Source organism: Corvus hawaiiensis, chromosome 15 (assembly GCF_020740725.1).
Source record: "Corvus hawaiiensis isolate bCorHaw1 chromosome 15, bCorHaw1.pri.cur, whole genome shotgun sequence".
Taxonomy (NCBI): Eukaryota; Metazoa; Chordata; class Aves; order Passeriformes; family Corvidae; genus Corvus; species Corvus hawaiiensis.
Genome location: NC_063227.1, coordinates 18,165,417 through 18,189,888, shown reverse-complemented (window position 1 = coordinate 18,189,888; position 24,472 = coordinate 18,165,417). Strand labels below are relative to the sequence as shown.

At 41.8% G+C, this 24,472-nt stretch overlaps 1 protein-coding gene across 8 annotated transcripts in view; it reads right to left on the bottom strand.

Annotated features, from left to right (window-relative positions):
• Positions 1 to 24,472, bottom strand: part of ANKHD1 (ankyrin repeat and KH domain containing 1) — a 101,273-nt gene that overhangs the window by 24,675 nt on the left and 52,126 nt on the right. For all 8 annotated transcript variants that reach the window (XM_048319467.1, XM_048319468.1, XM_048319469.1 and 5 more), the window contains exons 11-21: positions 23,720 to 23,807; positions 22,978 to 23,105; positions 22,674 to 22,817; positions 21,892 to 21,994; positions 12,629 to 13,372; positions 5,720 to 5,865; positions 5,496 to 5,607; positions 4,593 to 4,738; positions 2,993 to 3,135; positions 1,963 to 2,176; positions 567 to 742 (exon numbers count right to left, since the gene is read on the bottom strand). In XM_048319467.1, coding sequence (XP_048175424.1) covers positions 567 to 742; positions 1,963 to 2,176; positions 2,993 to 3,135; positions 4,593 to 4,738; positions 5,496 to 5,607; positions 5,720 to 5,865; positions 12,629 to 13,372; positions 21,892 to 21,994; positions 22,674 to 22,817; positions 22,978 to 23,105; positions 23,720 to 23,807 — 2,144 coding nt within the window. The remainder of the gene's footprint in view (positions 1 to 566; positions 743 to 1,962; positions 2,177 to 2,992; positions 3,136 to 4,592; positions 4,739 to 5,495; positions 5,608 to 5,719; positions 5,866 to 12,628; positions 13,373 to 21,891; positions 21,995 to 22,673; positions 22,818 to 22,977; positions 23,106 to 23,719; positions 23,808 to 24,472) is intronic.

Sequence of the window (24,472 nt, the reverse complement as noted above, 5' to 3'; positions counted from 1 at the left end):
GATATGCAACCAGCAACCTTTAAATTAGCAGTGTGGTGACTACCCACAGGACAAAGCAGCCCCTTCAGATTTTAGCAGCACACTGGATTATGCTTGAAAAGCTCAAGAGCTACTTCCAGGCTTTGCCCCCCAAGTGACAGTGAGGAAGCACTCACATGAGAGCTGCTGGATTCATACACAAACAAGCTGTCCAAGCCAGACACTGTCTGCCTGCCTCTGGTCCCAGCTGCCTGCTTTGCTTAATTAACACTGCAAAAGCGAGATATTCCAGGACAACCCTGAAGAGTAGGGAACAGATTAACCATCCTACTTTCAAAGCTTCCCATTCCCTTTGCTCTCAGGTGCACGAGATAATGTAAACAAGAGCACCCTTGCCACAGAGGAATACAGATATGGAACAAATGTGCCACTAATCATTAGTCACAGATGCTTTGGGTTGGAAGGAACCTGAAAGCTCATCTTGCTCCAACCCCCTTGCCACGGACAGGGATGCCACTCATGAGATCAGGTTGCTCAGAGCCCCACCCACTCTGGCCTTAAACACTTAATGAGAAGAAATGATTTACCTATTAATGAGGAGCTCGCAGAACTTGTAGTGACCCTTATCTGCTGCAATTGTTAAAGCCGTATCTCTTGAGGAAGGCACAGGTGGGGCATTCACATCTGCTCCTTTATCAAGGAGAACCCTTCCAACCTCTGCATAGCCTCCTGAAGCTGCTTCCATCAGAGGTGTGAGACCAGTCTGTGCAAAGAGAACGAGTTACTCTGTGAAATCTGTACAATATACTTCAGATAAGACATAAATGATTCCTACAAAGGGAAATCAGATTTTTATTTAGCTGCTTATATTTAGTTTAGGAGCCTAACTTCAAGCAGTTTCTTCCTCAAAAAAAACCCCAAAAACCCAACCAAAAAAAACCCCAACAACAAAACAAAACACCCACACACAAACCAACCAAACAAAACCAACCCAAAACCCAAACACTCTTGGGCTTTGATTTATACAAACCCAAGCAAACGGTTGACTAAGAACCACCAGATACCTGTCTCAACAGCGAATGCAAAGTATATAACAAGATCTCTACAACAGAGGTTAGAACAGATTCAAATGAAGACACAAGTGTTTCTACAAAAATACTCAGAAACTGGCTTTATAGCTTTTCTCTAGCCTCCCTTGGCACTGAGACTGATCTGGGCCCAACTTAGTTGCCAGGTCAGACTGTTAAAAAAACTTACACCAGCTGCTAACATGCCCAACTGACCATTTGAGAGCTGGCTTTTATCCATATCCCCTTTTCTCCAGCCACAGTCATTCCAGAAGCAGGCGGGGTAGACAGACACAGCAATTATTTCAGCAGCCTTAGGAGTTACCAAAAATTCCTTTGTGCTGGGGAAATCAGTCTGGCTGTCTACACAAGCTTTAAGCTTGCTTTATGGCAGGAGACACAAAGCTGTCCCAGAGCACCAAAGGATGGGACCTGTGGAGCATTTCAGAGGCACAGAAGGTCACAGTACTGAAGCCATGGGTTCTACAGCAATGTAAAAGCTTTACAAAGTTTGACTGCACTACTTCTGTTGTAGACAAGACGTCTGTTCTATATGAGAATCACAAGTAACACTATTCTCTTCCTGCCTAGACTTCACTTGCATGTAAAAATATCTGTATCTCTTCTGTTACTGGGTATCACGTCAAGTTTAAACCTGAAAAAGTCTAGACAACAGTCAATCTAAGTTTCATTATAAACTCAGAAGGACCAGTCAGCTTTTCCCTAATGCAAAAAAATTCATCATCACTGATGCTTTTTTATTTTTTAAAAGAAACCAAACTTATTTCAGAACATTTAAGTGCTCTGATGTAATAACTCCTCTGAGCCCAGAGAGGCTCAAAGCTACAAGAAAATTTGAAGAAACTGGATGACTCAGAGGCAGTAAGTCATAAGGAAAGGCAAGTCCCCCACTTACCTTTGCCCTGTGCTCGACATTGGCCTTCCTGTCCAAAAGCAGACTGACCACCTCTGCCCGGCCCTGGAAGCAGGCCAGGGTGAGGGCTGTGTTGCGGTTGGTCTCGATTTGGGCGTTAATATCAGAGCCCATGTCAAGCAGCAGCTTCACGGCAGGGACGTGGCCATTCATAGCAGCCAACATCAGAGGAGAAATCCCCAGCTTACTGCCAGTCCTAAGGGAAAGAAACAAACTGCAGTGCCCACAGCCAAAGAACAGCTCTGGGAAATAGAAGTGTATCCAAGAGCAACAACGTATTTTGTTGTAAGTCGGAAAGGAACATATAACCTACACAAAATATAGGCACTGACCTAAAATAGTAGCATTTTTAACTGATTAGGAGAAACCACCAGAGGAACTGTATGCAATAGACAATTGCAATTTATAAACAAGGAAAATACATCTCAGCTGTTAGACATTCTGATGGCCAAAGCAGACATAAGCCTTAAGCTTCATATACTAAAATTGAGGCTACATCTGATTTTTTCAAAGAAAAACATGCTTCTAGCACAGCTGCAGCTTGAACTTTCCCTAGTTAAGAGTTCTCTTGCTCTATCCAGTGTTAGAATATATGTAAGTTTTCTTAAAATGAATAGAGAGCAGGCCTAAGAGACACTGCTGTGTAAATTTGTTCCTCTGCCTGAAAAAGACATCTTCAAACACAGAGCTGCCCTGCGCACTTTGGCTGCCTCCTTGACATGGTTCTATTGGAAATAGTTTGACTTCCAGACCTGAGAACGGTGGAAAAGGGAAATAATAGATTTGCAAACTCTAATCCCTTAAAACTTAGGCATAAGTCAGGGGAAGTCTGTGATAGTCAAAGGCAATTTAGAAGCACTAAGATAACATGAACATAAAAGATGTCATCAGTGTAGAAAGACTGTTGTAAGGAGATCTGAAAGCACCTGAGATTCCAGCCTGTGCCTCAGGATGGAGCCAACAGGGAGTGCCTGTGCCATGCTGCAGCTCAGCTGGTCACACGGTACATTACCTGGAATTGATTTCTGCCCCAGCATTGAGAAGAATCTTGATGATGTTAACGTAGCCACCAGATGCAGCAAGGCTTAACGGCGTGTAATCAGACACATTCCTGTGTTCTTTATTTGCTCCCCGGGCCAACAGCAAATCAACAACCTGAAAAGACAGGACATGTATTAACAGACATATTGTGGCCTTTGCTATTATCCAGGGAGTGAAAGGATGTTATCACAAACTTTCCAATGTGCTACCAGTTTCCCGTGTCAACAGACAAGATTCCATAGGAAAACCTCCACCCTCTTCTGCTTGACTTTTCCCTATCTCTGTACAGCCCCCACAGCCCATGACCACAGCAGCTGAGCACTTGTCCACCAGAAAGATTATTTTACCTAAATAAAACTGCAAGGCCTTAAAGTGAAGCTCTTCCTGGGAATCTTAAGTTTGCAAACAAGAGATCTGCCCCACTCCCATAATGTCTCACAGTGTTTGAGCATCTCTTTGAGAAAAACGCATCTGACAACTTGAATTCAAATTACACTTGAGCCAAGTTTGACCAGCTGTATTATATGAACTTTCCAAAAAAACCTGTGGTAAAAATCAGAGCAACTGATGTTAATGGAACCAGGATGAGGAAGGACTCCTCTATCAGAAGTTGCTTAAGAGAAATAACAGGGAAGAAAATGAAAACATTTTGGTGATGTACTGTACTTCATTTTACTATTAACATAAGCTAGGTGATTTCCAAACAAGCCAGAAAAAAGGTTGTCTTGCTAAGCCAGAAACATAAGAGGTAGATTCTGGGATAAAGAAAAAAAATAAAGAGGAAGAACAGAAGACCTCAGCTGTTCAATACATAATGCTACTACTACAGGCCACGCTGATCTTGCCTTTTTTTATGAGAAGCACTTTTACTGTTAAAGATCTGCAATTGAAAAGCGAAGTGGAAACTTTCCAGTTTAGGCCAATTATTTTAATCCTTATATTAATCTACTTCAGAGCTCTTGGCCATCTCCATGCCATCTTCTAAGGTATTATGCACATGACTGAAATAGGAAGGATTTAACAAATCTTATTTGGACAACACCACACACACCAAATCTGACAGAGCTCTGAAACATCCTTAAAAGACTGGTACGTGTCCTGCATTGCATCTGCACTTATCAGCCCTGTGTATTATCACTAAAGCCATGTACTGCCCACACAAAATCCTAGTTTCTGTCCTTGTGTGCCTGCACTGGCTGTTTTGGGTTTGAGAACAGGGAAGATGGGTAAGGGAAGTTCTCAGTGAATAAAGTTACTCAATAAATATCTGCCTCCTTCACAGAGGTACCTACCCTGTGAGGATACACCGACTGAAGAAATACCACAAGTTATCACAAGTGACCATGACCATTAACTAACAAAACTGGGATAGGCAAGGGAGAGAAGAAAGAAGTCTGACATTTCTTCTTTCTTTCTTGGAAGAGGAAAAAGCCTTAAATTAGCTACACTTAAACAGGTGAAAAACCTTCCAGAAAAAAACTAAGATGTACCATCAACAGAAGAAACCCAACACTGAACAAAAAAACCTATCTGCAAGTAACAACTCAAGCCCTTTGAGGACACGTCTGTACCTCCTGGCGTCCACCGGAGCATGCCAAGGAAAGCGGAGTATCCTTTGTGCGCTCGGACTGTGCTTCTATATCCCCACCTTTGTCCAGGAGAATTTCCACGACACCAACATGTCCAGCAGTTGCAGCCAGAATCAAAGGCGTAAAACCTAGTAACATGAGATTGCATTAAAAAGCAACCGTGAGTACCTCGTGTTATTAAGGAGCAGAAATTCTCAAATGGGTTAATTCACAATGACTTCTTATTGATCATGTCTCTCCCACAGACTGGGGGCTTCCTGGTGGATGCCACAGTCTCAGAGCCTTTCCCAACTCTCTTCCAACCCTGTCACATCGAGGTTCTGATTCCAGCCAAAGGCTCTTCAAAAGAAATCTGAACAGTGCTTGAAGTGACCAGTTTGGATTAAGTTCCAACCAAGTCCTCTCCTTGGAGACGTCACAGCTTTCTGCTTAATTACTGTTTAATAAAGGTCCAACCAGTGACCACATCTGCCCTGTGTGTGTTGCTGATTGCCAGTGGTCAGTATGAGCTCCAATGCACGTGGCATGGTGGTTTGGTTCTCTCAGCTCTAAAAGATGTGAGATTTTGCTGAACTCTGTCCCTGAGAACAACGATACCCAACTTGACAACTGCCACCCTTCAGCTCTGTCAGCCAAGATTGGATGGTTACCCCCATCACCTCCTCTATCCAGCTTGCTGAGGTCATTTGTAGAGGACAAGTCATAAGGACAGAAGTACCTCATGGTTCACAAATCTGCTTAAGATCCCACTCAGGTGCAGACAGAAGCTCACTGGCTTTGTATGACCAATGCTACTATGTGAAGTGCAAGAATGAAGCTCCCCTTTTGAAATTCACTGTTTCCAGCTGTAGCTCATGGTCAAACCGTGTTCTGGCTTTCACTTACCCTTCTTGTCTCTGTGTTCAATATTGGCACCACGTGCGATCAGCACAGACACGAGTTCCTCGTGCCCTCCCGCACACGCGAGGGTCAGCGCAGTGTCGTGATTACTTTCAGTCTTCGCAGATAGCAAAGAAAAAGAAGCAGGTATTCAGAAATTAAAAACAAAGAGGATTTTAGTATTTCTTCAACAGTACTAGATCCACTCAAAGCTAACATCGATTACTCACATGTGCATCGATGTCCACTGATGGATACATGGGGAGCACGGACTGCGAGGGCACACTGCTCGCTGCCTGCGGGCAGGGCTCGGGCGTCGGAGACTCGGTAGTGTGTGAGGAGCTTGTGGAGCCGCTGGGCACTCTGCTATTCACAGCTGAAAACAAACACCAGGTTATTAATCCACTCTCAGGAATGTGCCATTTAATATGAAAAATATTAAGCCCCATAAAACTGCAATGGTCTAACATCAAAACAGTAATGGGGGAAACAAATTGAATGTTCCTAAAAACAAAAAGCAGCTTTCCGGCAGTTAAACAGTGTAAGCATCATCTCCAAACTGTGATAAGTTAGAAAACAATTTTATGAATTAGTCTGTATGCATTACAAGTGTGAATTATGAAGGTGATTAGTTACCCTTTTCTAATTGTAACCTTCACTGTTAAAAAGAGTTCAATCATATGCTCAGTTTAAGCAGGCAAATTGTTTATCACTAACACACAAACCTAATGGTTAAAAACATAGTCTTATCCTGGAATCCCAAAATTTTTCACATAAAGGTTAGTGCACACTTAGCCTCCAGAGAAAGTTTTCAGAGCAAGATGACTGACAGCAATTCACACTATTAATCATGTCTCAGAGTTAAACCAACCCAGAAAAGTGGAAGGGAAGCAGACAGGAGGGGGCAGTCAACAAAAATAAGAAAGCTGAAAACTGTGCTCCCTAAAATTTATTCTGATTGATACACAGCCTGTAAAAGATGTCATCCTGAAGATCCAGCATTGCTCAGGGACACAAGGAACACAATTTTATCTGCTTTTTAAAAAAAAAATAACAATAAAAAAATTAACAACTGAGCATCAGATTTTTTTCCACCTAGTTTTAAATCAACAAGCAGAGAAATCTCCCTGGACATATCCACTGCAGGGCCAAGGCTCCTGCCTGCTTCTGGAACCTGATGAGAGTCCAAGTGGAGCCCGGATCCCTGTAATCAGCAGGGATTACCTGCCACGAAGGTCTAACACACCTACACACTAGCTCCACGTGTGCTTTAGCTTCAGTAATCTCTGCTCATAGAGCAGCTGGATTTGACAAGTATTGTCACTGCTGGATTGCCAAATGTCTCCATTGTGCACAGCCTCATCAGCTGGAACACGCAGAGAGCTTTAGTTATTCCAAAACACACAGTATTTAGCAGTATTCCTGGAAGAAGCAACTAAAGGAAAACACTGACAGCTACAGGTAAGAAACAAGCAGCAGCATTTTGCTTTTGTCCAAGCGTTAAGGGAAGAGGAAGGATGAACTCAAACCTGTGTATGACTTAGAGAAAAAATTTTGCAAACCTTTCCTAGCTCAACCTTCCTCATTCCATTGACAGATCACACACCAGCAATTACTTACAGGAAAATGGTGTAGATAGAAAAGTCATAGAAAAAGCCCCAACATGACCATTAATACCACTAACTCAGCCTATAGAGCTGCCAGTGCCTGACAAAGTAAATACAGACTGAAGCACGGGAATATGGGTCACTGGGTTCTGGAAACATGGCAAGGGAGGTTCACTGAAATTTGGGGAGGTTCCATTTTCAGTTGTACTTTTAAGCAAAGCATTCTCCTTGGTGCATAGGCAAAACCAGCATTAACATTTGGTCACCACATTTAAGCAATGAAGTACCAGATCTGAATTCCTGTTACAGCCTTCGTGAGCAAACCAGATTTGTATTAAAAGTTTCAAATACAAAACCTCCCACCTTCATCTGCTCACTATGGATTATCACTTATAGCAGCAAATGAGCATTAATTAATGCAATACGATTGTTTTCTTGCTTAATGCACTGAAGTGCAAGATAATAACTGGATTTCTACAGATCACTCCTTCCAAAATACAGACACCATATCACCCTGTTAAGGACTTATGTTAAGTCAAGCTGGTCCTTCCTCGTGGAAGACACCAGCTCAATTTCTTCTGATCTTGCAACTACAACGTAAACCCACATGCATGTGCTGTGCATGCAGAGCAGGGTGTGCAGAAGGACTCCACTGGAGCCAGCTTAAGGGTCTTAAAGTAATATATTCAGTATTGCTGTCACAGGTTTCACAAATTCTCTGTATTTCACAACCATGACTGAAAATATCAAAGTATTTCGCACATACTTTAGATTTTCATCATGGTTTGAAACATGAGTGTGCACTAAGCACTTCATGTGCACAGTAATAATGTTAAACATGACAGAGAACACCAAAGGCAGTAGAAATGAACATAAACCCTGCATTGATACCCTAAAATCTGGTTTAAAATAAAATCTAACAAATATTCCTACAACACCCACCAACTAATCACCCCCTCTATAACTGCTGAGTTTACAAAATGGCAGGATTTTTCTAAATGCTATTTTTTACTTCTTCAGTGCGGCTGGCAAGCTGGGCCCATAGAGCAGCAGCATAATTTGTGCTCTGTGGAGCAAAAAAAGCCTGAGAACTTCTGCCTCCATTTCATGGGGCTGATTTATCTCAGCTCAAGTTACACAGCAAAATACAGATTTTTAACTGGAAAATGACCTTGCAGCAATGGTTCCAATGTGGCATTAACATGGAACATCTGTGGTACCACAGCTTAGCAGTGAAAGCAGCACTGACACCGCTTGCCCTTGACTCCAAGGAAATACCAATTTTGTGACAGAGGTTTTAGATGTGTCCATAGACTTCAGTACTCAAAAGACTTGCATTTAGAAAAAAATTATCCTGCACATGACAAACTCCAGGTTTCCCATGTTCTACAAAGGGTTAGCAATGTTCCAAAGGGTCTGTCTTAGTACGAGTTGGAAGCTGAATGCTGGTCTTTAAAGACATGGATGACTCTTTTCAAAGTTACAAAAAAATATCAAAGGAAACATGAGTAAAACAAAAGAAAGCAAGAACTTGGTATTTTATCCAAGTACAACTCTGGAGCATTGACAGTACCTGGAGCAAGCAGGTCTGGATGAGATTTCAGCTGTAGGCTGAAACTGTGGCTACCCAACCGCTGTGATGACATGAGCATTGGCAGTCAGGAATACTGGACTTAGGTTTGAGTTCCCCTTTCCTCGAAGGAACTGGGATTTTCAGGACAGAGAGAACCATCCTTTTTCAAGCCTGAGCAGCCTTTCAGCCTGACCAGGCAGCTTCTCAGTAACCTGCTACTGCAGAGGCTTTTGCACATTGGTAACTGCAGCTCCTTTCATCGGTCACCATTCCTCCCTCTATAGACTGTCCTGGCAACCAGCTTTACTCCAAACACCAATCCTCAACACTAACTCAGATGTCACCTTCCAAATCCTTACCTTAAAATACCATAATTCTGTATCACCGACTACAACCCGATGTCAGAACAAAGTTTCTCAGAACACACCTGAAATTTCAGTTTAGAAATATCAGCTCACAGGACGAGAGCGAGACAGAAAAGCACACACAAGTCTCTTGACTAGAAATACCACTGAGCAAAACAAAGAGAAATATAAATATTCCAACCAGAGACAAACCCCAGCAACACAGAAAAGTAAGTTCCTCATCTTTAATACCCTAAATCAGAAAAAAGCCTCAATTCAGATACTACAACTAAGAAATTTACTATGGTAAATGCAGAAGGTGAACTGAAATGAAACTCCAAATATGCAAGAGGGTCCAAGAAACCAAATAAATACTGAGTAACAGAAATGATAGCTGTGTTCCGAATTAATTTATTGCTTTCCCACTCTAAACTGCACCATGTCTCTGTCTCTTTTGTAAACCTGGTTCAAATTTTGACTAAGTCACACCTGTAATGTACTATTAGGTGCAAGATTTTTGCATCAGCGTGTCTAAATAAAACTCCATTACAACAAAAACATTCTGGAGTGGAAAGAGCAGCTTCATTTTTAGGTTTTAGCCGTCCTTCCAAAAGGTACTCGGTTACTTCTGTGTAGGTTTATGAAAGAGGGGACGTGTGCCATGACTCACTGACACTTTGCACCTTGACATCCACCACCTGAACACCTCACACCTGAGGCATTCTCGAAGCAGAAGATAAATACTCCATTTGTCTACACTGTCACTGTTAAACTGGTCAGCAAAATACAAATTTGTAGCTTCATAGAAATTGAAGTTCTTACTTATAACTGAGGCTTGGAAAAATTTGCCTCCTACATCATAGAATCCCAGCATGGTTTGGGTTGGAAGGAACCTTAAAGCTCATCTCATTCCACCCCCTGCCATGGGCAGGGACATCTTCCACCACCCCAGGTTGCTCCAAGCCCTGTCCAACCTGGCCTTGGACACTTCCAGAGATGCAGGGGCAGCCACAGCTTCTCTGGGCAACCTCAGGGCCTCATCATCCTCACAGGGAGGAATTTCTTCCCAATATCCCATCTAACCCTGCCCTCTGGCAGTGGGAATCCATTCCCTCTTGTCCTCTCCCTCCAGGCCCTTGTCCAAAGTCCCTCACTTGGAGCCCCTTTCAGCACTGGCAGGGGCTCTGAGGTCTCCCCTGAGCCTTCTCTTCTCCAGGTGAACACCCCCATCTCCCAGCCTGGCTGCAGAGCAGAAAGGTTCCAGCCCTTGGAGCATCTCCGTGGCCTCCTCTGGATATCACCACTGGTAAGAGCAACAGTAAAAGGTATTTCAGGGCAGGGGGAAAAATAATTTCTGTTCTTCTGAAGCAGTCCCCATCAAAACTGAAATACTCAGCAGGAATAAAAATATTAATACCTCTTCTAAACCCAGAGTCACTCACTACCATCACTGCAGCTCCAGTAGTGGGATCAAGGGGACCCCTCAATGACACCCCGAGTGCAGGACACAAGATCCCTAAGAGCCAGGCTTCCCAGGCACAAGCCCCTGAACCATTTTACCTGGCATCTGCAGTAGGCATGTAAAAATCAGATCTTGTAACAGTTTTTATTGCTCAAAATGTCTTTATAAAATTAAGGACTAATGCGCAAGTTTGTGGAAAAAGTGCATTTTAGATATGGATCAAAGAGTTTGGAGTATGAGTAGATAAATTCACAGTTTGTTTGTACACAGGTATAAATCTGAGATATAGTAGGATTATAATTTACATGGGGTCACTTTTACACTGTCTGGATTTACAAAGTGAGAAAAATATCTTCTGACAATTTGTTTTGGAGGGAAGTGAAAGAAAACTATGAATTTCAGAAGAAAACATATTTCAATAAAGCAACATCAATACATTTTTGCAGAAGCCTCTGGAACTCAACAGCTAAAGTCTCCTCAAGTTGCATTTCTGTAAATGTAGTTTCTAATGCAGAAGAAGGTGCTATTTGTAGTGATTTTTAAAAAAACAAATCTCATGTCTTAGCAAAAAATGCCTTTAATTACTTAGCAAAACCAGTAGCTGCTTTCAGAAAACAAACCAATGCCTATTCACCTTTAAAAGTTATTTTTAAGATGATAGTTTTTCTGGTTGTTTGCAATCTTTTTTCCCACAGCACAGTTCTCACACTCAGCTGGACTGCAGCACTTTTCACAGTGGGGACACTGAGTTTGTGGCTGTAGAATGAGCTGTTGACCACGAGAGGGTACAGACTCCATGGCTTTGTGCCAGACACGTTCAACTCTCAGCAACAACAACTACTCCAAAGATTAATCCCTTTTTGATTATGTTTTGCATTACCCATTCAAATTTTCCTCCTTACACACTCCAGTACTAAAATTCTGAGTAATAAAAATTGAGAATGTTTTAATGTTGACTGAGTATTCTGAAGAGCACCACAGAGCAGGGAGGGAGGTTTGCCATGCCAGAACAGGGGGAACTAAGACCAATGCTCTATAAAACAACTGGAATTACACTGAGGAGAGGATGGGAGCTGATCCAACCACCCCACTACTCCACCAACTCTGGATTCCATGGGAGGTTGCAAAGTCACAAGTAGTTTTGACTTGCATGAGCTTGATGCAATTACCATTCCAAAGGCTCCCAGGAATGGCTGGCCAAAGATCTCACTGCACACTTCTACAGCCTTGACGTGAACTTCAGAGGACATGGCAGCGACTACGAAACGGGAGGGGCAGGGGAGACAGACAGGAAAATAATGGGCAGGGGGACAGGCACAAGGTACAAAGGAAAGTTGAAAAACACTGAATAAAAAGAAACTACAGACCAAACAACACTGGCTATATCCTACATACCTCCAGCAGCAAACCTCAATCCTAGTCAAGTCCACGAAATGAAGTCACCCAAAGTGATCCCTGTTTTTGCACAAGGGGATTCACACAACCTGATGTGTGGGCATTCCCATTCCTCTTCACACCGTACCAACACGTGGAAGGATGCTGAGGTTTTTGCTTTTCATCCAGCTAACAGGACACGTTTTTGCCATGTGGAACATCTAACGAGCAGATATTCCTGTACAACGCTTGGGGTTTAGCAGGGATTCTGCAAACACAAGCCATCACAGAACGGAGCAGTTGTGTGTGGATTCCAGGCTGTGCTTAAGCTCCAGCAGCAAGGAGAGGGACGTGTTTGTCCATAAAAGTGACAATAATTTGGCTTTTTCTAGAGATGGCTACCACATTGAAGAAAGTCACTGATAAGCCTGCACAGAAAATTCTACAGAAGATATAAATCTGTCACACTTTTGGGTTTCCTAATGGGCACTACTAATTACTCATGATGAGGCTTTTTAAAGAAGCACAGAAACAGATGAGGCCAAAGGGGCTAAAATAGATGTCCAGTACAGGAAGTTTTGCACTTTGGAAAAAAAGATATTTAAAAGTATCATGTTAGAATTGGAAGTCACTGTTAGGATTAATAGCACTAATCAGGAACTTTATTCTTAAGCAAGTATTCCCAAACTGGAAAACCCCAAGACGTATTTGGAGGGAAGGAGAGAGAGGGAAACTGAGCACACAAATTAATGCAAAAATAGGTATATTTCTTAACCCACCTGCTATTAGGTCATCAAGAGTGTCGGTAAGCGTCTGTGCTGGAGTGGCAACCATTAATCCGTCTGGTTCTTGAACTAAGAGCCCCTGCCCAGCAATTTGCTGCTGCTGTCCTACATTCTGCTGATTCCCTAATGCTTTCTGAAGTTCAAGAGACTCTGTCCCATTATAACCTAAGTTACCAGAAAAATTACATTGCGGTGCTGGCAAAGGCTGGATAGGGACAAACTCTATTTGTTCAGCAGGTGGTGGAGACTGGTGTTGCTCATCATCTTTAGACAAGATTGTGTCAACCTGAGGTAACCCTGAAAAGTTATCCTCTGGCAGACCCTTATCGGCTTCCACTTCTGGGAAGACCCCTGTAAGTGAGCACTGCTGCTGCAGGGCAGGTGGTGTGTCTGTCTGACCTTTGGTCTCCAAATATTCTTTGGTAAACTGCTGTTGGGTTTTCATCTGCAACTGCCTTTCCACCTTCTGCAGCTCCTTCAATATTTTCTTCTTCTTCTGTACTTGTTCTTCTCTGTTCTTTTTAAGTTCTTCAATTTTATCTTTATTTAAAGGTTCACCTTGAATTAATTCCAATGATTTAAGTTGTGCTTTTTCAATAGCACTAATTCTCTGTCCAAGTTCATTCAGCTTGCCTTCAGTCTCTTCTACTATGCATTCCAAAGGCTGGTATGGGTGAAAAGGTGGCAGTAGGTCCTTATCTGCTACCTGCAGGGAACTTGACTTCTGCTTGGATGCACCTAAGCACATGAAAAATGTTTGAAAAAATGCCATGCTGAAGATACCCCAAACCTCCCCTCTCACCCACCAAAAATAATAATAATAAAAAATAAAATAAAATTTAAAAAAAAATCTTTACAACTAACACTGCACAGCTGTCAAAGCACAGAAAGGTAAACCCTACACTCCATGTTAAGACAAGAAAGGACAAAGCAGATAGCCGGAATTTTCGGTATTGATCCTCATAACCCTTTGAGAGCACAGCTATAGTTTACAGTTTCTGACATACTTGACAATGCACTTGGGAAGGGGAATCAGCAAGAACAGCAAGGCAATTTACATGATTTACTGAGTTCCCAAAGTTCTTCTGCAGAGCTTAAAATAAGAGTATTTTCCAGAGGCTGACTTCCAACAGCAAGGTTATGAGCAGAAAGACTCTATAGTTGAGAGCAGACTAACTTGACAGTAAGATGATACTTTGAACTAGGATTTCTCCAAACACTGTAGCATTCACCTTCACATTACAAGCAGAATCCTGCCACTGCAAACTTAGTACTTACAAGTGGAGTGTGAAGTTTTAGCACCTTTTTAAAAATTCTGGGACCAAATGAACAACTTGCTCACTTTCCCTTCCAGTAACAAAGGAACAATACTGTTCATTATAAAGACTTTAAAAATAACCTTCACCAAGGCCCACCAAAGCCGGGCAGCCCTGCCCCAAGTGCTGACTGCCCTCAAGCAAACCATGGCTACTTTCCCCAAAGCCACATCTGGGAAACTCTAGTCACATCTTACTAAAAGGAATCTATTAAGTGCTGAGATTTCAATTATTACTTCAGTGTCAGAACTTTAATTAAAAATGTGAAAGGTTTTAGCCTGATTAAATAATTTTCTGCACTAATACTCATTCGCTTTACCCAAACACTGATATATGGAGCCTTCAAAAAAAAAAAAGTTGAAGTTTTACAAAGCAGACTCACATAATTAATCATTAGAAGGGGTACTAAAATGATGTACAGTTTGAGCCATGGCTTAATAAAGTTACCAAAACATCACATAGTTAAGTGAAAGTCTGGATGCAAGAACTAAGTTGTAGAGGAGTCACCAGCCCTGAAAGGATTAAGTTTCCTGAAACATAGATTTATTTCTCTCTGGGCCATCCTTCACAATACACCAATTCACAAACAACTTCATTTTGCATTGCTGTCAAAACGAGAGTCGTGTACACTTCACTTTGAAATGAATCTTTTTTGGAGGAACTAACTGTAAACCAAACAAATATGAGATTTTTCTCTCATAAAGAGAAAGAACAAATATTAAAATAGAATTGGATCAACGCTGCACTGCATACCTTCAGCAGACTCCCAGGAGTGAAAGCAAACCGTATCTAATTAGATGGGAAACAACAAGAATCTTACTGATCGGAGGAAACAGCCCAGCATCCCACATGTGGCCCCTGGAGTCACCCTTCAGGACACTTCCTCTGCAGCTCTGTACTCTGTGCAGGTCAGTAGTTCCAGCTGAGCACCTCTCCCCATCGCTGCTATTACCTAGCTCTGAATCATGAGTGAGTCCCCAGCCAATTTCTCAGCAGACAATAAGGAATTTGGGGGAAGTTCAGCAATTCCTGGCTCTGTGCTGGCTGTTTAGCTCGAGCCTGCTCTAACCTGTGGCCCCTTTGGCTTTGTCACACACTCAGGGTTTATCCTTTAATTTTAACAAGTGCAACTTACAGGTTTTTAAGAACACTCTTGAGAAATAAATTTGCACTCACCAAAAATCTCTGAAAGGCTTGTCTATATCATTGTTTTGAAACAAAGCTGTGCTTCACTGCTATCATAACCAAACTGCAAATGAACCCTGCCTTCAGCTGAGATGGGAACCCTCTGCCCTGCTCTGTTTAATGTCATCCCTAAGGTTCCTGTATCTATCATTCCCAACCTAACAGAAGGCATTCCCACAACCCAGCAACTCTGGACACCTTCCATCACTCTAGGAAAGAAAAGCTACAGTTCAAAGAGCCCCTCAAATAATCAAGTATCAATGTTGTCCCTCTCAATTAAGTCTGTGCTGGGGAGAAAACAAACCTGTCATGGGAAAGCTTTTTTAGGAGCACAAAAGGAAGGAAAGAGCAGAAGCACAACCCCACCTTGAGAGCTGGGCTGGGCTGAGGAGCCAGGGCTGGGCTCAGACAGCACCAGACAGCAGCTCCAACCGAGAATCATCACGGAAAGGTGGGACAGTTTCTGAAGACAGGTGTTAGGAGACCAGCTGGGCTCTCAAGTTCCAGAAAAGGTACAGAAATTTACATTAATCAGCTGCTAATTAGATAGACAGGTCACTTTTCAGGTTCCAGATCACCCTTTCTATGCCAGAAAACAGTTGCAACCTGTAAATGGAGATACTGGAAGAGGACGAGGGGCAGGAAGAAAGATCTGCTAAACCTGCCATGTCCACCAGAACAGTCAGGTCAAACCAGAGGTGGAGAAGGGTATATAGCTACACTGTTGGCAGCTTTGAATATGCAAATATTGGATGTCCTAAAAAGTAGCATTTCCTGGTTTATCCAAATCTCTATATTACAATATCCTGAAAAATACTGTGCCCATTTTAGTACATAATTATGAACAGATACTTTATACTTTCACTTTTGAAATATGTAAGTAGAGTAAGACTTAAGAATCCAATCACAGGCCAGATCACAATCATGTCAACCTTTTTTTTTTTTTTTCATTTATTTTGTACATTTATCTTTTGGGGGCAGCATCAGTCATCTACACAATCAACCTACTACCGAATTACACCTAGCAACATTAAGCTGTCAATCTGGCCGCTAAAGCAACTGTTTTCATCATTTTTAGAAGACTTGTTTAATATGAAAGTTAAGTTGTTTAGACTGAAGATGACTGAAATCCAGATGTTGCTACACAGATACCACCTGCTATCCAGTACCACGATTACAGGAAAAAAAATTGATCAGCAAACCCAGAGTGGTACTGGGCATGCTAGGAAAGCCACAGAGTAAAGAAGGGACTGATTCCCCAGTTATTTTGTGAGCAGTATGACCAATTGCTCTTTGATTTGCATTTCCACATTCCCCCAAGTTCTGGTCCCTACCCTGTACAACTCAGCCTTCACCACAATTCCTGCAGAGCATGCACATACCTTCAGCCAGGTTTGTGACCAACATGTGTGACTCAGGGTAAGACCTACTCTGCCCAAACACAGCTTCCCATCCACTCCTCTGATCTCCACTTCTCTCCAGGAAGTGACAGGTGTTTTCTACAGCAATGTCCTGTACTTCTCCCATACACTTAAGACCATCTCCCACAGACCTGAGTTGCAACAGCCCATTCACCCCAATGAGCCTCTCCCAGGCATCATTCCTGTCTCTTGAGCACCCAGTAAACATGCAGAGAGGACACCATGACCAGGTTTTAATGCTTATGGATGCAAATGACATTTAAAGTCCCTAAACACTGTGAGCAAGAACCTCAAAAAATAGCCTTCAGTTTTGTAGTCCTTGGGTGGCTTTCTCAAGCAATTGCACTCTTCTAATTTAAATTTGCTTAGAACACATTTAGTATTTATACAGTTGCTGCCAACAAACAAGCCTCATACCATATTTCCTGAGTGGTTATGATTCTCAAGGAACTTGCTCTTCTAGCCCTGACTGATAATCCATAGGATGTCACTTCTCCCTGGAAAGAACTAATTTATATGCCTTTCAGTTGTATTATACTTAATGTTTTATTAGACAAAATTCTGAGATTTGTGGACAGCTCCTTAATTTCTGTTGTCATTGTTAAATGAAAAAAAAAAGTGGATTGAAATCCAAACAGTAAAGTCCAAAAGATTTTTTCCAGCATAAAAAAACGACAGTAAGAAAAAAGTCAGCTGTGTGATACCCATTTGTACATTCAAATACATCTTCTCTGCTGGAGACCCTGTTACATAAATCTGTATGAATCACCATGTCATTTGTATGCTCTGTAACAGAAATGCTTGTCCGTTGTTCTTGCACTTGAGGTTCTTTTTTTTTTAAATCTGATTTCACTCAGAAGTTGAGAGTTCAATTTGCAGTCTGCTAAAACTCACCAGCCTAATCAACATGAATAAAATGAACTCAATATTGAATTGTCATGAAAATTCTGTGTTTAAGTAAGAAATTCATCTCTAAGGACCTGGAGAAACAATCAGTTGCTCCATACACACACAAATGCAAAGTACAATATTACATAATCTTGCTGACTTGGAAAACAAAAGAAGCCTGCTTTTCCCAAGCAAATTCATCTGCCACGTGGTTTTTAATACATACTGATTTCTTCTTTATAAAGAAGAGGTTAATTGGTAGAAGGCTGAATGATGACTTTGTATGTTCACAGTATCCCTCCTGGAACCATGGAGTAATTTTGCCAGTCTTTATCACACCTGCAGCTGTTTCTATGGAAAATTGCAGGGAATAGGTGCAATGCTATCCAACAGGCAACGGCTACACAGCTGAAAGAAACCAAGCCAAACTGAACTCAATTTTCAGCCATTCAAAAATTTGAGTTCTTTCCAATCTTAGTCTTCTTCCCAGGTTTCCTCTGGTGGCTTCATGGTATATAACTGGAAAATTGCTAAGATGTAATTGAATTAGTTGGTGGCAAGCAGGTGACTGAAGCTTCAAAGGAGCAGAAGTTCACAAACCACCGTGAAAAGACTGTTACACATTTGTGCTCCTGGGACCTGCATGTGTCTGGGTGTCAAATCACCTGCCTGCACTGCTGAGGATTTGCAGAAAAAAAGTCTTTAAGTCTACAAAGAAAGTATTAGTAAAGCTCAGAAGTCAGGACACATGGATGGTGAAATCTCCCTTGGGAACTCATCCCAGACACCTGGGCCAGCTGCTGACCCAGGCAGGAAGTTTCCAGGAGGAAATGGCAAGAGTTGTCAGAAGATGTTGAAGCACATTAAACAATGAAGCAGCTGGAACTGTGCAGTAGAAAAATCTGGTAAAAATCAGAATGCAAAAGCTGGAAAAGTTGGAATATCAGTTTGCTTTACTAATGCTTTTACCTCCATGAAAGTCATATAACTTCCTAGATTTACTGTTAACCTGGCCCCTATTTTTATTAAATCACACAATGCATGAGATCTCTGCTGGGATACATAACTCAGTATTAGGCATAGAAGTCAGATATCAGAGTAAAAAATATTTATTGAATTTGTAGCCATTGAAGTTACATAGAGTTTGTTTTTCTTCCCCTTCTCCACACCATCAGATTGTTAGATCTAGCATGGGGATCCAGGAGATACCATATATTGAATATTTAGCTGAGAAAGCTTATAGATTCCAAAAGTACCAGTCAACTTTAGGGGAACTCTGGTCTCCTTCACAGGGATCAAAGGCAAATGTGGGCAGCTTTCACCTGAGTAAGTCTACTGGGTCTTGTAGAACTCTAAATAAACCCCACACCCCAAATGAGAACCCGCTGCAAGTTACTGCCCACTTAAAAATGACAGTAGAAAAGTCTAATGACAGCATGTTGACAGGTTTTAAGTACTTGCTTTAGGCCAATTAGTTCACTTGTAAGCACAATTTCAGAATAAGTATGAAGTAAAACAAATCTGGAGAAAAATTTACTGGAAACCTGGTACCTCATTCTCCCAAAACAGACTGCTTTGAACTTTGACATGTTCGTAAACAGCTGATGTTAGTCAAAATACTTTGACTAAGGAAACGACCCTCCACAGGCTCCCTGAGCATCCTTTGCTGTCCCAGCGTGTTTGATGACGATCTAGAACGTGCTCTGTGCTCCAGCCCTGCACTCCCCAGCACATTGCACAAGGCTCTGCAGGAACCATTCACAAAGTAGATGGGATTATCAAGAGCTGGTTTCCTGAAGAAATCCAGTGGCATTCCTTTGGACTGCTCCCTGGGCTGGGCTCCTCCTCTCCCAGGGAAGCAGGTGCAGGGCCACGTGGAGCTGCAGCACAGCCCTGCACTGGACAGCCCTTGTGGGGTCCCCTGGGAAGGACCCTTGGGCCTGTGGAAACAGCACACTTGGGTTTTGTACCCAAAAAGCTCTTTGTGCTGAGCTGCTGCACCACAGCTGCTGCTGAGCAATCCTGCCCCTGCTCAGCAAGGGCAGCAGCTGGTAGAATCTGCCAAGGAAGGCATCTCCTGCCTCTCCCCGTGGAAGCAAAAAGAGCTGAACTGCACTGGGATTTCTTTTACACGGACACAGCAGACACATGCTAAATGTAGTGCACTGAGAACAATCCTTCCTAAGCAAGTAGGAGCCGAGGTCTGGTCAGTCCCATAACTAATTCTGTTCCTTTTTTTACCTGATTTTTCTTCAGTTCTTTCCAAATTACCATCTTGGAGTGTCACCTTTATCTAAGTCTCTCTGGATTCACTGCTGCCTCTGAAATGATTCTCTTTTCAGTTGCTAAACACTGATATTAAATCCTTTCCCAAACTAATTATTCAAATGGTAATGATCCCATGTGCCTTCATGCTTTACTGAAGAATAATAATAAAATTCAAAATTAGACCATAAATTCCTCTTGAAAAACCTCATGTCATATCTGAATTGTAATAGAAACACTTAAACGTGTTCAAGTTTTACATTTGACTTGCCAAGAACTCTTCAGAAAACAAAGTGTCATTATTGCATTTCTTGCAAAACTCACACAGGTCCGTAAAAAAATCTTACCGTGCTAAGGTTAAGAAGGCAAGGTACTGCTCTCCTGCCTCCCAGTAGCTCACAGTTTATACAAAAACTCAGGGGCTACTTCTAATCAAAGGCAAGTAATTGTTCTGCCCCCAGATAAACAATTTTGTTATGCAAGAACTTGACTGCTCTCCTGCCTCAGAAATAACGACCACCTCAACTCACCCCCTCTTTTGCCCCTCCTCTCCCACAAAGTTTAGTGATGGAAGTCTGGTGAATTAAAGCCACTTGTGTGTAGCAAGTTACAAATGGCAGTTCAGCACAGCACACCAACTCTGCACTCCAGTGAGCGCACAGCACTTAGCACAGAAATACCATTTCCCCCCTAAAGATCTGACAGATACAAGAGCTTTGCACAGAGTTTTTGGGAATGCTTCATCAGCCTGATGACATATTTGGGATTGCTGCATCTCCTGCAACACAGCAGGAGTTTTGCTGACACGCATGAAGCATGTCCTGAACCCCTGTGAACAATGAGATCTCCCTGTGCCCGTCCCAACATCATGGTACTGCAAAAAACACACCTAAGGATGTGCTGACATTGGCAATACAGTGTTTGTAATGAGAGCTGCTTCCTAAACTACAGTCAACTATTTGCCTTACATAATTTAATTAAATAACATGAAACTTTTAGCTTTAAAGTTCAGTCTTCTGACTCAGCATCAACTAATCCCTTACTGATTCCCATGCACCACAAAATGTGCTCCCGGAACACTCCCACTCTGCAGTGCTAACAGGCATTGAACTGGAAGGGCACACATGCTGGTATACAGCTTTTTGATGGGTTATTTGAACCAGAAGTTGTATATTCTTTTCATTTGTTTGGTATTCATTTTTATGAAATCCAAAGTATCAAGTGTTGCACATCCTAGGAAATGAGACAGCAAGGGCATCTGAAAGGTCACAGACATGGCATATGCATGGAGAGGGACACAGCTGCACATTCAGGCACCAGCAGGTACACGATGTTTTTCTCTCTTTATTTGTGCCCCTAAGGGATTCATGGTTGTTTGTTTGCTCTGGAATTGCTCAGTGCTTCCTCAAACAAAGGATTTAAGCCGATCTAGCTAACAGAGCTTTGGATACTGTAATGTTTAAGATCCCCATCCAAAACTGCAGATCATTAGGAGCTGCAGTTTGTAACTTTGCACTCAAGAATCTGCTTCTCTTTCTGACTTAGCAGATACGAAGATTTTGTTACAGAATCCACAGCTGGAAACAAACTCCTTAATTGCCATTTAATGACTGCTAGGAGTTTTAACCAATCAGTTTGACCATGTTCAAAGCAAAAACTCTGATGTTATGATTACTTACAAGAGAACTACTTCTAATACAACAAAAACTCTCCTGTAAGTAGATCTGCACCAGTATTTTATAGGGCCAACATGCTTGCATTGCTACTGAAGGAACAGGAAAAAGTTGGTGCATCGAGTTCATGGATAATAGCTGCAACTATTCTAGAAGACCAATGTACAATATTCAAAAGTGAACACCACACCTAGAGTACATTAACTTTTTTATCTGTCTGCACTATGGCAGTTACCATAAGCATTTCCTTCCACAAAAAATTGAATAAGCATAATTCTAATAAATTAGAATAAGCATAATAAGATTAGAATAACCAATGTTGCTATACTGTAGAATGCAAGAAAATAAGGAAAAAACTATGAACTATATAAAATAGTTTTAAATTATACTTCATTAGAGATGTTCAAGAACTGATGGAATGGACTACACTATGCATAAGCTCTAATAAAATGGTCCCCAGTCTATCCATTTCCAAACCATACATATTCTCTGAGTGGCTACATACTGACCTTTCACCACTCCCAAGAGAGGTGGGGAGTTCTCTTGAGGGGTCCTGTCAGGCTCCTGGGGAGGTACAACCATAGCGAGCGTATGCACCGGGACACGGGGAACCTTAAACAAAGGCACAGACACGCGCTCAGGTAAAAACACCTTCTGGCAGAGCAGATCTTCAAGTGTTAATACAAAGGTACAGATCGACAGCACACTCCAGCCCACTCCTCCCAAACTGTGTATTCTATGCTACCTCTTGGTATGACCTGTCCTGTGCTTTTTTACTGGGATAATATGTCAAAGTTAACTGTGCTACTCTGTGTGAGATCCCAGGCTGTGTTGACCGGAAAACTGTTAATTCCTTTAGGCTTTTAGTCAGCTAACTCCCCTGGAAAACTGCCTCTTCAGACTGCAGAACTCTGAATTTACCCAATATATTTTCTTTTATATAAGAAACAGAATCAGTAACACCATGTGAGGGGTGTTACTAAAGCCACAAGGCTTTAGAACTGTTGAACCAAAATACTGAGCAAACGCAGGAAAGAAAACAACATCCTTTTGAAATCCTAGGTTTGGGACTATCCTGTCCAGGGAGTAGAAAAGGGAACAAAGCTCATGTGTTCTTCACGTCTCTGCAGCTAGGACCAACCAGTTCTCTCACTCTCTACCATTCTCATGTGTGCAGGGTTTTTAAAATTCCTTCCACTGTTTATGTTCATTTTTTGAAATTAACAACTAAGCAAGTGTTTGTTCCCAACATTGATGGTGCTTTTTAAAAAAAAAACTCCTTATGCCTTACCTGAGACTGATCCTGAGATGGAGGTGTGAGCTGGGACAAGTCTGCTGCAGGAACCGACAGAACATTGTTTGGGTAATCCAGCAAGTAAGAAACAACATTTGTGTGTCCTCCCTTGGCAGCTTCAATGAGCATTGTTGAGCCATCCTGAAGTGAGATTTTGGAAACAAAAAGCCAGAAGATTAGTTTTTCTCCCCGGTGCAGTATCCCCACATAAGATATGATTCTATGATTTAAATTTACTACTCCAAAACCAGCCAAGTGGTTCTTTCAGAACCTATGAAACGTAACAGATGCAAGCAAATACCTTGAGCCGATGAGTAGGATCTGCCCCGTGAGCCAGGAGAAGCTCAACCACAGCCAGGTGACCTCCAGCACAGGCCAGGGACACCACTGTGTGATCATTGTTGGCTGTAGCCCTGTTCACATTGGCACCTAGTAAGAAACGATCTTAGAATTAAACACAAAGAAATCCTTTCTAAAAGAAAGTATCGACAAGTACAGTATTTTGTGGAACAGAGACAAACTTTACTCTTGTAATCCAATTACTTCCTACACACTTCTAGGGAAAGAGCAAGGGATTTTGACTAACTGATTGGCTTCCACACATCCTCCTCCTCACCTTGTAAAGACAAGGCAGTTGCAACAGCAACAGTGGGCTTTTAAGTGTTAAGTGAGGGAACACATGGTGTAAGAAGCACAATTCCAAATGTTCACTCTGAGCTCTGAGCAGCATCACTATGTGGTGCAGTTGCTACTGTTTCAGACAGTACTTGATGTGCTTTTCTGAAGGAGGAAGTGCTTTTTTAAGAAACTGAAAATATCTGCTGTACTTCAAATCTATCTACACAACAGAGTAGGAAAAGTAACTAGCAAAATATTTTGTAATTCATTCTATCATGAACTACATGAAATTCAAAAAACCCTTACGTGTTTGACAAATGCTCATATCCACATAACCAGAATACTTTTGAATATAGATCACAAACACGTGGCACTGTAAAGTGGCATTTTAAGCTTTTTAATTAGTTATGTAAACTAGCATTTACCTTTGCTAATAAGGAATTGCACGGTGCATAAGTGACCAGCTCGTGCAGCCTTCATTAGTGGGGTTCTCCCACCTTCAGATTCATGCTCCTAGAGAAGAAATAACAGGTGTATAAATGGGCAAAAAATTGTACCATTGTTTCAGCTCCTGAAGTATTTTGTGGTGGGACCAGAATTACCCATCTTGTAGAAGATCTATCGAACAAGCAGACTGTAATAAATATAAACTGACTGGAGTCAATTTTCATGTTACCTAAAATACCAAATTACACTGTTAAAAAGGATTAGGACCACATCCATATTGGTATCACACCAGGAAGCTTCCATACTTACACTCCCTCTTTTTTATTTTAGTGTTCACATGCATAACATACATGAGAACAGTAACATCTTCTTTCCTCCTCAGAAAGGGTGGAAGATTGAACACAAATGTCACCCAGCATCAGGAAGTGCACAATAACCACAAACTGCAGTGCCTCAGTCCAGAGAGCTGCCACGTGCTGCCAGACCTCAAAACTGCAATAATGCCTCGAGTGCACACAACATTTATAAAACATAAGGAAGAGGATCAGAAATAAGAATGAGACAAATCACTGCAGGTCACAAGAGGATTGGAGAATAAAGCAGAAAGACAATAAAAGGATGATACAAACCAACAAAAAGGGAATGAGGATCAAGAACAATTTTCTAATCTAAAAAGTTTCTGAATACTGAAAAGATGTGGTTGAATACAACCGTATTAGAGCAGTTACAGA